Source organism: Saccostrea echinata, unplaced genomic scaffold (genome assembly GCF_033153115.1).
Source record: "Saccostrea echinata isolate AGI-Se365-2 ecotype Australia unplaced genomic scaffold, CSIRO_AGI_Sech_v1 ptg000023l, whole genome shotgun sequence".
Classification (NCBI taxonomy): domain Eukaryota; kingdom Metazoa; phylum Mollusca; class Bivalvia; order Ostreida; family Ostreidae; genus Saccostrea; species Saccostrea echinata.
The window spans coordinates 3,351,305-3,365,716 of record NW_026889772.1 but is presented as its reverse complement, the minus strand read 5'-3'; the positions used below and the strand labels follow the sequence as shown (position 1 = coordinate 3,365,716).

Below are 14,412 nucleotides of genomic sequence, written 5' to 3'. Positions count from 1 at the left end.
TTCAGGTAGGGCCTATAGTTACTTGGGAATGGACCTGCTCCAAAAACTTTAACCTGGTCACTCATCTGGAAAAAACTAGGTCAGATCCAGCATCCAAAGCAAGTGTGGCAGTGTCCATTCTAGATGCATCATCCATGCAAGTTTGGTTCAGGTAGGGCGTATAGTTACTTGGGAATGGATCTGCTCCAAAAACTTTACCTGGTCACTCATCTGGAAAATCTAGGTCAGATTCAGCATCCGAAGCAAGTGTGTAGTGTTCATCCCTAGATGCATCATCCATGCAAGTTTGGTCCAGGTACGGCTTATAGTTACTTGGGAATGGACCTGCTCCAAAAACTTTAACCTGGTCACTCATCTGGAAAATCTAGATTAGATTCAGCATCCGAAGCAAGTGTGGTAGTGTCCATCCCTAGATGCATCATCCATGCAAGTTTGGTCCAGGTAGGGCTTATAGTTACTTGGGAATGGATCTGCTCCAAAAACTTTAACCTGGTCACTCATCTGGAAAATCTAGGTCAGATTCAGCATCCGAAGCAAGTGTGTAGTGTTCATCCCTAGATGCATCATCCATGCAAGTTTGGTCCAGGTACGGCTTATAGTTACTTGGGAATGGACCTGCTCCAAAAACTTTAACCTGGTCACTCATCTGGAAAATCTAGGTCAGATCCAGCATCCGAAGCAAGTGTGGTAGTGTCCATCCCTAGATGCATCATCCATGCAAGTTTGGTCCAGGTAGGGCTTATAGTTACTTGGGAATGGATCTGCTCCAAAAACTTTAACCTGGTCACTCATCTGGAAAATCTAGGTCAGATCCAGCATCCGAAGCAAGTGTGGTAGTGTCCATCCCTAGATGCATCATCCATGCAAGTTTGGTCCAGGTAGGGCTTATAGTTACTTGGGAATGGACCTGCTCCAAAAACTTTTACCTGGTCACTCATCTGGAAAATCTAGGTCAGATCCAGCATCCGAAGCAAGTGTGGTAGTGTCCATCCCTAGATGCATCATCCATACAAGTTTGGTTCAGGTGGGGCGTATAGTTCCTTGGGAATGGACCTGCTCCAAAAACTTTAACCTGGTCACTCATCTGGAAAATCTAGGTCAGATCCAGCATCCGAAGCAAGTGTGGCAGTGTCCATTCTAGATGCATCATCCATGCAAGTTTGGTCCAGGTAGGGCTTATAGTAACTTGGGAATGGGACTTGCTCCTAAAACTTTAACTGGGACGCCGACGCTAACGCCGACGCCAACGCCGGGGGTATAGCATAAGCTCATCTCGACTTCTTCGAGGTGAGCTAAAAATGTAGGTCAGATCCAGCATTCAAAGAATGTCTAGTAATGTGATTTTGAGATGCATCATCCATGCAAGTTTGGTTCAGGTAGGGTTTATGGTTACTTGGGAATGGACCTGCTCTTAAAACTTTAACCTGGTCACCAGTGCCAATGCCATGGGTAAAGACAATGTTGGGGGTTTTTTTTAACCAGACTTGTGGGATTTTTTGGGAGTACATGTACATATATTTCATGTAACCAAGATGAATTTCATAATCATCATGATCATTAGTAGAACTCAAATAGCAATTGATGAAAAGTATGAAAATCACCAAGATCATAATGCTAATTTTTAATATACTAATGTATGTATGATTTTAAAAATCATTTTTATATCAAAATCAATAATTAAGATAAGTATGAAGTAACACTCAATCAATACTGGTACTTTCCAAAATAAATGTGTCTGTAACAGCCTTTAATTATTGCTCTGATAACCATCTGATTGCATCAATGCAGCTAAAACATGACCTTTAACCTTCTGTTCTGATAATGTATAGGGGATCATTTTGTCTGAAACCTAAACCTTTAACCTTTTGCTCTGATAATCAATCGGATCACTCTGTCTGAAACTTTGACCTTTAACCTTTCACTCTGATAGCAAGTAAGAACCTTGACCTTTAACCATTTTCTCCGATTATCAGTAGGATCAATTTATCCTCATTTATTGATCATGTATGTGAAGGATTTAGAGAATTTTTTGTTTTGCTTTTAACCATATACACAGTCAAGAAATCAAATGATGACATCATTACTTCTCCATCTGACAGTTTATAAAGTTCAATGGCTGAATCTAATAAACAAAGAACAATGTTTACCTTCATCAGAATTCAATTCTTTGAAGTCCACAATCATGAATTTTTTTTCTTCTATATCTGTCTGAAAATTTTCAAAAAAAGTTTTCTTTTTATGTTTATCATGACTTTACAAGCAAATCTTTAACTTTATTAATGTTTGGACCATTGCAAAATCTGAAATTATTTACCATGCATACTAACCCATTTATAGGCTGAGCACCATGTATACTAACCCATTTATAGGCTGAGCACCATGTAAACTTACCCATTTATAGGCTGAGCACCATGTATACTAACCCATTTATAAGCTGAGCACCAACTAGTGAAGTATTTCTCAAACACCTGGACTTTATGGACAATGGCTGATTGATCACTATACACTGTAATCACATATATATATATATATATATATATATATATATATATATATATATATATATATATATATATATATATATATATATATATATATATATATAGTAAACCATGTGTTTGGATTTTTATATCATAATAAGTAAAATAAATTTTTAATAAATTCAAATTTACGTATCTGATGTATAATTGTGTAAAATTAGAGTCCCTGTTAATAATTCACTAGCCTTCATCAGGAAAATATAGCATCCATCCTTTGTATGGGGACTGTACTTGTATTTTTGTCTGGACTAGATTTGGTCTGGAGGGCGTGGGGTCTGCCATTAGGCCTCCACCTATTCCCCCTCTCGCTGACCCTGTATCATTGAGAACATTGAGAAATGTGACAAAATCTGACTAACATCTAGAATGTTAGGCTCTTCAGTTTTTTAAAGTGGCATTCTCAAAATGCTCATGATTTTACTAATTCACTGATTTAAGACCTTCTTTTGATATTTCTAAAAGATTATTCATAAAATGACTAAGCAATATATAATAACACTAATAGCATGACTTGACTGGCTATGTGATCAAATCCTGTGAAACAAGAAGTCTTTCTAAGCCGATTTGATCACATACCAAATTCTGGTATAAGCTGTGGAAAACAGCCGGTCATGCCTGCAAAACCGGTTAAAAAATCATGTGCCCGATAAAAACGCTACTGATGTCGGTCCAAATGACTGGCCCTTTTTTTGGTTAAGTTTTGATTTTCCTTTTATCATCGGCGCACTTTCCAGCCCAATTACCGTAGAAAATATAAAGTGCAATTGTGCAATACTTTTTCTTTATACGAGATCGAGGCTAATGAAAGCGAAACCAGCATGGCCTCGTGGCCCATTAAATTTACAACTGGAGCAAAACCAGGTAAAAAACAAGAGGCCCATGGGCCATAACGCTCACCTGAGTATCTTTGGCCCTGCTGTTCTTCACAGATTTTCTCCCTTGTAATAAATATTGTGCCCCACCCTTCCCCCGGGGTCATGATTTGAACAATTTAGAATCTACTCTATCCCAGGATGCTTCCATATAAGCTGCAGCTTTTCTAGCCCATGGTTCTTGAGAAGAAGATTTTTAAAGATTTTTCCTATATATTTCAATGTAAATTTTGAATCCCTACTGTGGCCCCACCCTATCCCCTGGGGTCAAGATTTGAACAATTTAGAATCTACACCCCCATGATGCTTCCATAAAAGTGTCAGCTTCGCTGGCCCAGTGGTTCTTGAGAAGATTTTTAAAGATATTTCCTATATATTTCAATGTAAAACTTTGATTCCTAATTGTGGTCCCACCGTATGCCTGGGGGTCTTGATCAATTTACAATCTACAATACCCCAAGATGTTTACACATACAAGTTTCAGCTTTTCTGACCTTGTAGTTCTTGTAAAGAAGACTTTTTTATGACCCCACCCTGTTTTTGTCTTTTCTTGATTATCTCCCCTTGGAAGGAAGCTTGGCCCTTTATTTTAGCAATTTAAAATTCCCTTCACCCAAGGATGCTTTGTACCAACTTTGGTTAAAATTGGCCCAGTGGCTCTTGAGAAGAAGTTGAAAATGTGAAAAAGTTTACAGAGGAACGGACGGGCGGACAGATGGACAGACGACGGACAATAGGTGATCAGAAAAGCTCACTTGAGCTTTCAGCTCAGTTGAGCTAAAAAAAGTGACAGATGAAGAAAGTCAGTGTTCCAGCTAGGATCTGAAAATGGAGGGGTGCAAGAGAAGGGCACTTTTTTTGCGACTTACCGTTGTCGCGAGCTTTTGTTACATAGTCGTATCTCATTACTTCACCCTCATAATAATAAACCCCTACAAATATTATTTATTTATTTTACCTTGTTACTGAACTCCTTCAAATATTATTAATTTATTTAACCTTATTGATTTGAAAGATACATAAACACATACTAATTTATAGCTAGTATGTAAAGATGTAAAAAAGAATTTTAAAGATCATCTTAGAATAAATGTTACTTTTCTATCTCTTTTTAAAATCATCTTCTATTCTTGATTCCTATTTTCAATAATTATAATAGCACCATAATTCATATAAACTAACTGGTGTCTCATTATTGCAGTACATACGTGTAGGTCTATACATGTACTATAGCTAAATGAGTATATGATCCTAAATTCGCTGTCAAGGAATTTTCGTTACGTCTATCTAAAATGCCATTTATTTCTTTTTCTTTCACAACTTTGATGAATAAACTTATTGAATAATTTTCTGATGCTCATATTTAATAACTAATGATGTTTTAATGATTGTCAAGCGAATAATCAAACTTGTAATGATTGTTTTTGATGCAATTCAGTGGACAATCTCTGTGACATTTTTTCATATGGTCCGAAGAAATGAAGGAATAGCAGCAGTAAATAAAATCATTCCACCTAATTTTCTTGATTCGTTTATTATATACAAATTTATTTATTAAATTTACTGGGTTTGTCAAAAAAATATTGAATATTTTTAAAATTAAACAATGGTTAAATTTTATGCTTGGGGATGTAACATTTCGTGTCAATTTTGTTACGTCTCGCGCACAGCCGCTTTCAGATACAATCGAAGGAAACTTCGATCGATATGTTCTATTTATAGCAATTAGAGACGTCGTAAAAGATTTATGAACTATGGCTGTGTTCAAATGTGAAAATATTATTTCAAAAATAATCATCATAATTTTATCTGTATTTTCGTGTCAAAACGTTACGTCTGTATACACGTGTCATACATCAAATACTCGGGTGATCAGAGGACGACATCCTGTTTGTATGACATTTTCTGGTCTCTACTTTCATTTTTGGTGAGACCCGTGCACGTGTTGGATCAGTTCCAAGAAAAAGATGACAGGAGACGCGAGTAGTAGGTAGGTCATTTACATGTTACGTCTCTCATTTTTTGGGGACCTCATCTTTTTCGGCGATTTAAGGATGTATTTTGAAACATATATAATGCCAGATTTGCGTGTTTGCAAAGAAATAAGAATTAATTTTCTAATAAACTGTAAATATTGAACTATGCTACATTAATATAAGAATTATGCTTATTTATTTTCACACTATGGTTGGACTGATTGTGTCCACAGTTACATCACGCCCCCCAATCAAGTATTACCTAAATCTTTTAATTCAAAAATGTTAATTTACATGTGATTAAATTTCAACTGATTGAGCTTAATTTAATTGTATCAAGTAATAACCATTGTAAACTCTATTTTAGAAAATTTTAGAAAATATCTGAAAATTTATAAAAGATGTAACTTTGACAAGATTATTAAGCCACAACAGAATGTGTCATTGTTACATCACTATTTATGAATGTGCATAGTTCTCTGTTGATTGGCTTCTGACAAAAATACCTAATTGGTGTTTTAAGAAGTGCAAAACACACAATAAACTTGAGTGAAATAGTATGTATTATACATTGTTCTGTCATTCTTTAACTTCATTACATGATGTAACATAGGACACCAGTTTTTGTGTCCAAGTTAAATTTGTGAAAATATCATGAGATCAGTGTTGCATCACTATCAAAGTATGAGTATAGATCTTAATATCCTTGTCAAACTACCTTTTCACCATTTTTTTCTTTTCTTTTCAGGTCATAGAATGGCCACTGATCACTTCTGTGACTCTTTAACTTGGAAAAGATCAAGATTGATCTCTTGACAGAAGATAAAATGACATTTGTGTAGAATTAGGGGCATAAACAATACAATGTATATTATTTAAATAAAACTGAAAATTTGTTCAATTCTTTACTTATTTATTAAGTTAAAATTTTCTTAAAGTTTCCTGTGATCTGATTCAAAGTAAAAACTTAACAATTAAGTAAATTTAAAAAAAAAGTTTGTTGGAAGGCTTCAGTGTCCAGTGTTACATCTCTATATGTTGAAATGAGGCATATAATTTTCTTCCTTTGCCATATGATTATGCAAACTTGGCCAAAAAATGCCCAAATGTAAGTGCAAATCCTTTAATAAAAAATTTGTTCAATTAATTTTAATTTTGGAGGAAATTTTCTTTTCTGTGTGCTGAAGTTTGTGTCCTGTTACGTCTGAAACAGAAGGTGATCTTTTTATGTATTAGTCTTTAGATTTGAGTGTAAATGAGAACAGTGGACAGAAATTTTGTTTATAAAGGGGCAAAAATGAGTGTCACAAGTAAGATATAATTCAGTTTTAATTAATTAATTTGAATTAAACTTGAAGTGTCTCCGTTACATCACTCAATATTAATGAATTAAATTTTAATTGTATTTTAATTGTTTCAAGTGCAACTATCTCGGCCTTCCTAGGTGACTTGGTCCTGATACCAATCTTCAATTTGCAACAATTTTTAGAGTGATATCTTAAGTCTGAAATATTGGACACAAAGCTTTGAGTGATGTAACAAAAATTCCTTGACAGTGAATTTAAGATCACATGTATGCATGTTTCTGGCAAATGTATTAAATAGATTCAGTATTTGTAGGTTATATTGCTTGTTTTTTTTTTTTTTTTCAAATTGATCACGTTGGTGGCTGATAATTAATTAACTGAATTAATTTTAAACTTCTGCAATGAAATGGAACACAGTTACATATTGTCTGTAATCTTTAAAAATTCCTTTCAGAGTGTCAAGAATCCTAATTAAGGAGAAAATAATTGAAAAATTTTATACTTGTTTCTGTGCTATTTGGATATTAAATTTCTTCATTTTTCAGAAAAAAGGTCAACAATTTATAATTAGTATTAAATGTCAAAGTTAATGCTACTTTCACTTTCGTGATTTATTTTTAGAACGCTATAAGACAAGACTATTGTTTTATATTAAAACAGATAGCTTGGACATAATCAAAGTATTTCAGCTTTTAACCCCTATTCAGACTGTCAAGTGATCAAAGTAATTACCTAATCACCTGTAATTGAAAAAGGGCACCTGTATAGTACATAGATAGTTTTCATATGACGTACTTTCTCTCCGAGTTATTTCCCTTGGCCGCCATCTTGGTGGTCAACCTGGTAATTTTTCCTCTTTGTCTTACCAAATCTAAGAGGGTGTAGCAGAAATATTTGGGGAAAAATCTTTCTAGAATAAAAATAATGAAATAAAGGAGGCTTTAACAAATGTATATTTTTCAGAAAAACAATGCTTCCTACCCCACAATGGCCAGTATAAAAAGTTAAAGTTGGTTGAATAATGAAGGAATATGAGCATGTTGACCTCCAATATGGCGGCCAACGGGAAATAATTCTTGCTAATTTGGGTCTACTGAAAACTATCTATAGGTACCGTAATGTGAGTTTCATTGCGTAATCGCCCATGGCAGGAGGTGTGAACTGCTGATTGTCTTTAGGTAATCTACTTTAGAACACACTAATTATTCTAATGAGGGAAAAGGACAGTCAGAATGTTATAGGACACTAATAGGGGACACAGGGGCGGCTGTGGGGGCAGAGGGGCGCACTGATTTGAGGGCGGGGCGCAGCGCCCCTCCATTTCACCCTAGCTGGAACACTGAAAGTGGTAAATATAGTACTCCTGACTGTCCTGAATTTCGGTTTTTCATTGATCGTGTTGAATATATCTTTATCATTGATGCACAGAATTTCTTCAATTTTCTCAGAAACATTTTCTATGTTGATATAAATTCCTCAAAGCATAAATGTTTCAACAAAAATATGCATACTTTGCTGAATCAGAGCATTGTCACCTGCCCAAAAAAGGTAAATCTAGTACTGTGTTATAAATGCAAAAACAGAAAATGGACGAAGACTTAGAATTGGAGACTGAGTAAATGTTATATCATTATGAAGTATAAAGATGTGTAATGAAGTCAATAAATTTTATGTATTTTTTGGGGGGGGGGGGGGGGGGAGGGGGAGGTTATTTTTGCGACTTAAGTTTCGGACTGGCTAAAATCACTTCAGACTCCCTTATTTTGTCATCTTGCCAGTCTGAATGACTGGCTATCTGAAAAAGTTTTCAACAACTCTGTGGAAAGACAACCTGACAATAACCAGAAAAATAGATGAAAAGAAAAGTCAATCTGACAACATAATCAGGAAAATACTTGAGGAGATAATGACTTCCTTTACCTCCGCCTCCCCTTCCTCCTCTGTTGCCATAGTGATTGTAATATCGTCCTCTTCCCCATCCTCTCCCTCTCCATGGACGATACTGTCCACGACCTCGACCTTGGCTCTGTCCTTGACCTCGACCCTGTCCTTGACCTCGACCTTGGGAATGCTGGGCCTGACTCATCATTGAATTGAATCCAACAGAGGTATCACATTTTGATTCCTGGAATATGAAAAATGATAGTCTAAAAATTTCCATGCATAGCAAAGCAATACCCCGGGGTATAGTTTTTGCAACCCACCCCTCAGAAAACTTTCATGCAATTTTTGTCGCCAATTTTGATTTCCTATAATCAATCTATAGACTGTTGATGTCATCCTGACTAAAGTAGCATTGTGATGTCATCAAGATTTCAGCTCATTCTAGCAGTGTTATCTTATTTCAAATACTTTTTCAAAACTATTATAATTATTCTTATCATGTTTTGCCAATGAAACTGTAGTATCAGGTAATACAAACTCTCAGATATGATATACATCAGTATAATAAAACGCTTATCCACTGGCTGTGAGTAGGATAGCTCTTTCATCAAACCCTTGACAGGAACTGTTCCCCTTGGGCAAGCCCTCGGAGAAAATAGTTCCTGTCGCAGGTTTGATAAAAGAGCTATCCCACTCACAACCAGTGGATACAATGTACATGCCTCGGAAACATCGTAATGTTTATCAATGGATGATAAATTCTGGTCTTTCGCAATCTCACATATGCCTATTCTTTAACTGGGATGACAAATACATTTAACATTCAAAATTGGATTGAGATCGGCATGTTTTGTATTCTCCGCTACGTCATTGTTGTCCCAGTCAGACGACCAAAAGCGTGTCTAATTTGAAGAGTTCCAGTAATGGAAATAGAAAGTAATGGTTTTAAAACTTTCTATATATGTTTACGTTTTATAAGTTCAATTCATCTTCTTTTAAAGAAAAGTAACATTTAACACACCAGAAAAATATCGCACCTTAAAAATTCATTCGCATAAGATAAATACCATTTTAAGCAAAAAAAATGTTGAAATTGGTTAATTTATGTCTTTATTCATATTTATCCTATTTCATTTATGATTTTGACGGTTAAAAAAATTCACTTTCCCCCTATAAAAATGTTTACTCCAAAAACATACAAAAGGGGATATAGTTACTTAAATTTTCAATTCATGTGACCAGAAAATACTTAACATAAATTATTTTCATATTTTTAGGAAGATAAGTTTTTCTACAAAATATCAAAATTTCATAAAATTTCGAGAGAGGCCAGGAAATGGCCTTATCGAAACTCCCCCTTTAAGAAAAGTGTGGTCAAAGTCAGAGGAAAGGTCAAAGTAAAAAAAAAAGGTGTTTTTTTTTTAGTTGAATGACTCTTATCAATATGTACCAAGTTTGATAAAAATATCTTATTATAAATAGTTTCTTTAAAACTTAGCTAATCACAAATTTTTGAAAAGTGAGGACAAGGTCAAAGGAAAGATCAGGGTCAAAAAATGTTGATGCAGTTGAATAACTCTTATCAATTGCCATGATTTGAGCAGAAAAGTAGTGTCAACCACATATAATAATAATAATAATAATAATAATAATAATACTTTATTTAAAGAGGGTAACCCGATTAGTGCAATGCACTAGTCTTCCTCGGGGCCCTCTAAACATATTAATAATAATACAATTACATGTATGAAAACATTGTACACTCTAGAATTAAATAATACAACATGATGGAAAAATACAAGTACAATTAAAAGTTTAGGACATGGAATTACGTTACTTAAACAGTGTTGCGGCAAGTTATAATAAATTTTTCCACATTTTTATGAAATGTGTTTACAGTTGGTGAAATACGTATATACAAAGGTAATTTGTTCCATAAATGAACACCGGAATAATGAAAAGAATTTTTAAATTGATTTGTTCGATATTTCGGCAGACGAAGGTCATAGTTGGTTTCAGATCGTAAAACATAATTATTAGAAGAAATAAATTCAAAAGAGTCTCTTAAATAATCAGGTGCCATACCATGAAGTGTTTTGTACAGTAATACATATCTATGAAAATCAATCAACTCATATATGGTAAGCCATCCAAGTTTTTCAAATAATGGTAGTGAAGGGGCATCATAAGCCACATCTAATATAATCCGGGCTGCCCTTTTTTGCAATATAAAAACTCTATCTATGCCAGCACCTGGCGCATTACCCCAAATAGTTAGACAATAATTTAAAGAAGGCAGAATGTAGGCATTATAGAATAGTTTTCTTGTGTGTAATGGGAGAAATTTTTTAATTCTGCGTAAGGTATATAATTTATACGTCAAAGATTTACAAACTGAGTCAATATGGTAATTATAGCGCAATGAATGATCAATATATACTCCCAAAAGTTTTTCAGATTCAACATTTTCAATTAATTTGTTTGAAGCATATAAATTTAATTCAGGAGAATTTATCTTTGATTTTCTATGTTGAGTTCCCATAAGCATACATTTTGTCTTATTGGTATTCAACACCATTTGATTTTTGGAACACCAATTTTCAATCTCACACAAATCAAAGTTAAGGGCATTCTCAATACCCTCTACATTTTTATGATGTGTATGTAAGGTTGCATCATCAGCAAACATATCAATATCTGTTCTATTTACATGTAAAGGGAGATCATTTATATACAATAAAAATAATAGGGGACCTAAGATAGATCCCTGGGGCACTCCTGCTGTGACAGGCAAGAAATCAGAGGAATATGTACCTATTTTTACACACTGAGACCTTGAGGTTAGATAACTTAAGAATGAAACCATTTAATAGCCATTTGGTCAAAGTGATATGATTGAAGTTTACTTATAAGGATATCATGATTTACCAAATCAAATGCCTTGCTAAAATCAAGGAAAGTTATGCCTACTAGATTTCCTTGGTCCATAGCTTGTAACCAATTATCCATTAGTTTTGTTAGAGCCGTTTGACATGAATGAAATTCTCGAAATCCAGATTGTGATTTAAATAAAAGATCAAAGCTAGAGGTAAAGTTACGTATTTGATCGTCTATGTGTTTTTCAACTAATTTTGATAATGTTGGAAGAATGGATATGGGTCTGTAGTTCCCTGGATCTGCGTGGTCGCCATTTTTGAAAATAGGAGTGACTTTTGCTTGTTTTAAACGGGATGGAAATACACCATTAGTAATGCTAGCATTTATAAGATGTGTAATAGATTTGCATATAACATTTACCGAAAGTTTTAGTAGACGAGGTCCAATAAAGTCAATGCCTGCTGACTTGTTCACATCAAGTGTATTCAACATATTAAATACTTCAAACTCACTTATTTGATTTATACTGAAAAAATTTTCTTTCCCTAGTTTAGTTTCTGTAAATTGATTTAATAATTCTGAATCAAAACTTTGTACTGATATATTTGCTAATAACTTACAGGATATTTCTGTAAAGTGTTTGTTAAAAATATCAACAATATCCTGTAAATTTTCAAAATCCAAACCATTTTGTGTAATACGGTTAGGTGTAAAATTTTTGGAATCGGATGCCAAATGGTTTAAATAACTCCACATTTCTTTAGGACTTGAACTTTCTTCAATTGCTGATTTGTAATACTTTGATTTGGCTTGATCTATTAATTGTGTGACTTTATTTCTCCAAAATTGTAATTTTCTGAATTTCTTTGTAGATGGTATGTATCACGTAAAAGTCTAGCATCATTTATTTCCTGTGTAAGCCATTTAGGTCGAATTTCAGTCTTGACTCTTTTATGAGAATAAAGTTAAAACCACCTGATCAGGTCTAGGCGGCCTCTGTTTTTGGAGGATAGATTTTATCCTCTGAAAACAGAGGATAGCGGTCTTGCCACCTACCGGAATTTTCAAAACTAAGGGCAGTTAACTCTCAACCAAACAAATAACAACAACTCTTGCATTTATGAACCGTCCGCTGATTTCGAAATAAAAACAAATAAAAAGCACAATTTCATATGATGATGGATAATTCCAGATATTAAATCATTATAACTATATTTTTGTAATTGCTGTTAATCAGTTATTCCGTATACAGCTTGGAAAATAAATATTGCGCTTACCTGCCTGTGTCTGAGGTTAATTATAACCTAGCTGATTTTCCAGTACCGTAATTTTGTGATAAGCAGTTTAGAACTCTTGATAAAGAAATTTGAAAAAAAAAAAATAAGTTTAATCATTTATAATTTCTTTCATTTAATAATTCTTAAACACATGACTTTGTAATATTTTATTTGTTTATGTAAACACATGGCTGTATGAATATATGTTAATTTCTTAGTTAACATGTTAAATTATTTATTTTATTTATTTATGCTATTCAAATTATTTATTTATTTTTATAATTATTCATTTAATCCATTTATAGTTCTGTTTGCTTCAATTTTAAGGCAGAGTATATTTTGCGTTTTAAATACGCTTAAAATGCATTTCCTTTTGTCTTACTATATTGAATTAAAAAAAAATATGAAAGAAATATTAAAGTCCTTTTTTATTTGTATATAAATAGGGAAAAATCATAAAAATAACAAGAAATATTCAATAATAATGGAGTGCAAAAAGTGCCCACTTTGAAAATAAATTGCAAAATATCTAGACATAGAATCTCAAATCGCCACTTACAATCGATAGATTAATGTTTGAACTTTTATTTACATGTACTCTGGTGCTTGCACTTTTTGATTAAAGGTAGGCACGAGGTGTTTGAAAATTACCTGTGCTATCCTCTGAAATCAGAGGATAAACTATCCCATAATGCAATGCGGTTTCCATATATGGTAAAAATTTTGGTCGCCATATTGAATCTAGCTATCCTCCAAAAACGGAGGCCGCCCAGACCTGCTGATACACCTACTAAAAAAATGTATTCATCAAGATAGGTGAGGGAGGTTATGAAAGGTCAAGCAACTCCAAACCAGGTAAACAACAATCATTTATAATTGACCGTTTCACTATAACTGCAGTACTGCTCTTTAGCAGGGCAAAATGATAGTTTGGTGAAAAAGGACGTAAAAGCAATTGTTTGATATATGTCATTTTATTATTTGTCTACAAAAACTTTGCTAAATGTTACTTATTTGCCCTGCAAGAGAGCAGTACTGCAGATATCATGAAAGGGCTCATAGGGAAGGCCATTTGGATTTTCGATTGTTTTTAAACACGAGTACATTGGTTTACATTTTTTCTTCCTTCGCATATATGTAGATTTTGATAAAATTCAATGACCAACCAAAGGAGGAAAATGTACGTATTTGTGCTCAAGTATTTTAAGGGCTTTCAGAAGACTGGACTGAAAATCAATATTAATGGAAATATTGGATCTAAACAGTGTATCCCTACCTGAAATAAAGATATTTTAATACCTTCCATATAGGCTAAATTTTTTTTTCATTTTCGGTAAGAGTTGTATTCCATGAAGGTACATATATCAAAGATTAAGCTTATGCCAAATGTTGCGCAAAAACCGGATATTTGTCTTTTTGTAAATCTACCCAAGGCCCGAGCTGGGGCCCTGTATCACATCTATATTTTCTATATTTCTATATTTGCAACTCGTTGATAAAATTTCAGGTGCCTTTGCTACAGTGTATATATGTTTTAACAACTTTGATTCTGTCTTATTCAGATCATAACAAAAAGTGTTTTGTACATTGTTTTCGTTCCAGACGGCAAACCATTACCTACCCAGGCTACTTGCTACTGTCCTTATATTTCCCGCTATTGATATGAAAATATTCATTTG

General features: G+C 33.8%; 1 protein-coding gene and 1 long non-coding RNA gene across 2 annotated transcripts in view; one reads left to right on the top strand and one right to left on the bottom strand.

The window, feature by feature from the left end:
- LOC133191084 (DNA helicase MCM8-like) overlaps positions 1-14,372 on the bottom strand; it is a 38,772-nt gene extending 24,400 nt beyond the window's left edge. Inside the window, exons 1-5 of the mRNA XM_061326769.1 lie at positions 14,355-14,372; positions 8,616-8,820; positions 2,726-2,854; positions 2,424-2,506; positions 2,148-2,208 (exon numbers count right to left, since the gene is read on the bottom strand). Of these exons, the coding sequence (XP_061182753.1) occupies positions 2,148-2,208; positions 2,424-2,506; positions 2,726-2,854; positions 8,616-8,784 (442 nt within the window). The 5' untranslated portion in view covers positions 8,785-8,820; positions 14,355-14,372. The remainder of the gene's footprint in view (positions 1-2,147; positions 2,209-2,423; positions 2,507-2,725; positions 2,855-8,615; positions 8,821-14,354) is intronic.
- Positions 5,232-6,284, top strand: LOC133191347 (uncharacterized). The gene is made up of 2 exons (XR_009721675.1): positions 5,232-5,402; positions 6,137-6,284. It is a non-coding gene; the product is annotated as an uncharacterized LOC133191347 (long non-coding RNA).
- Positions 14,373-14,412: the final 40 nt, after the last annotated feature.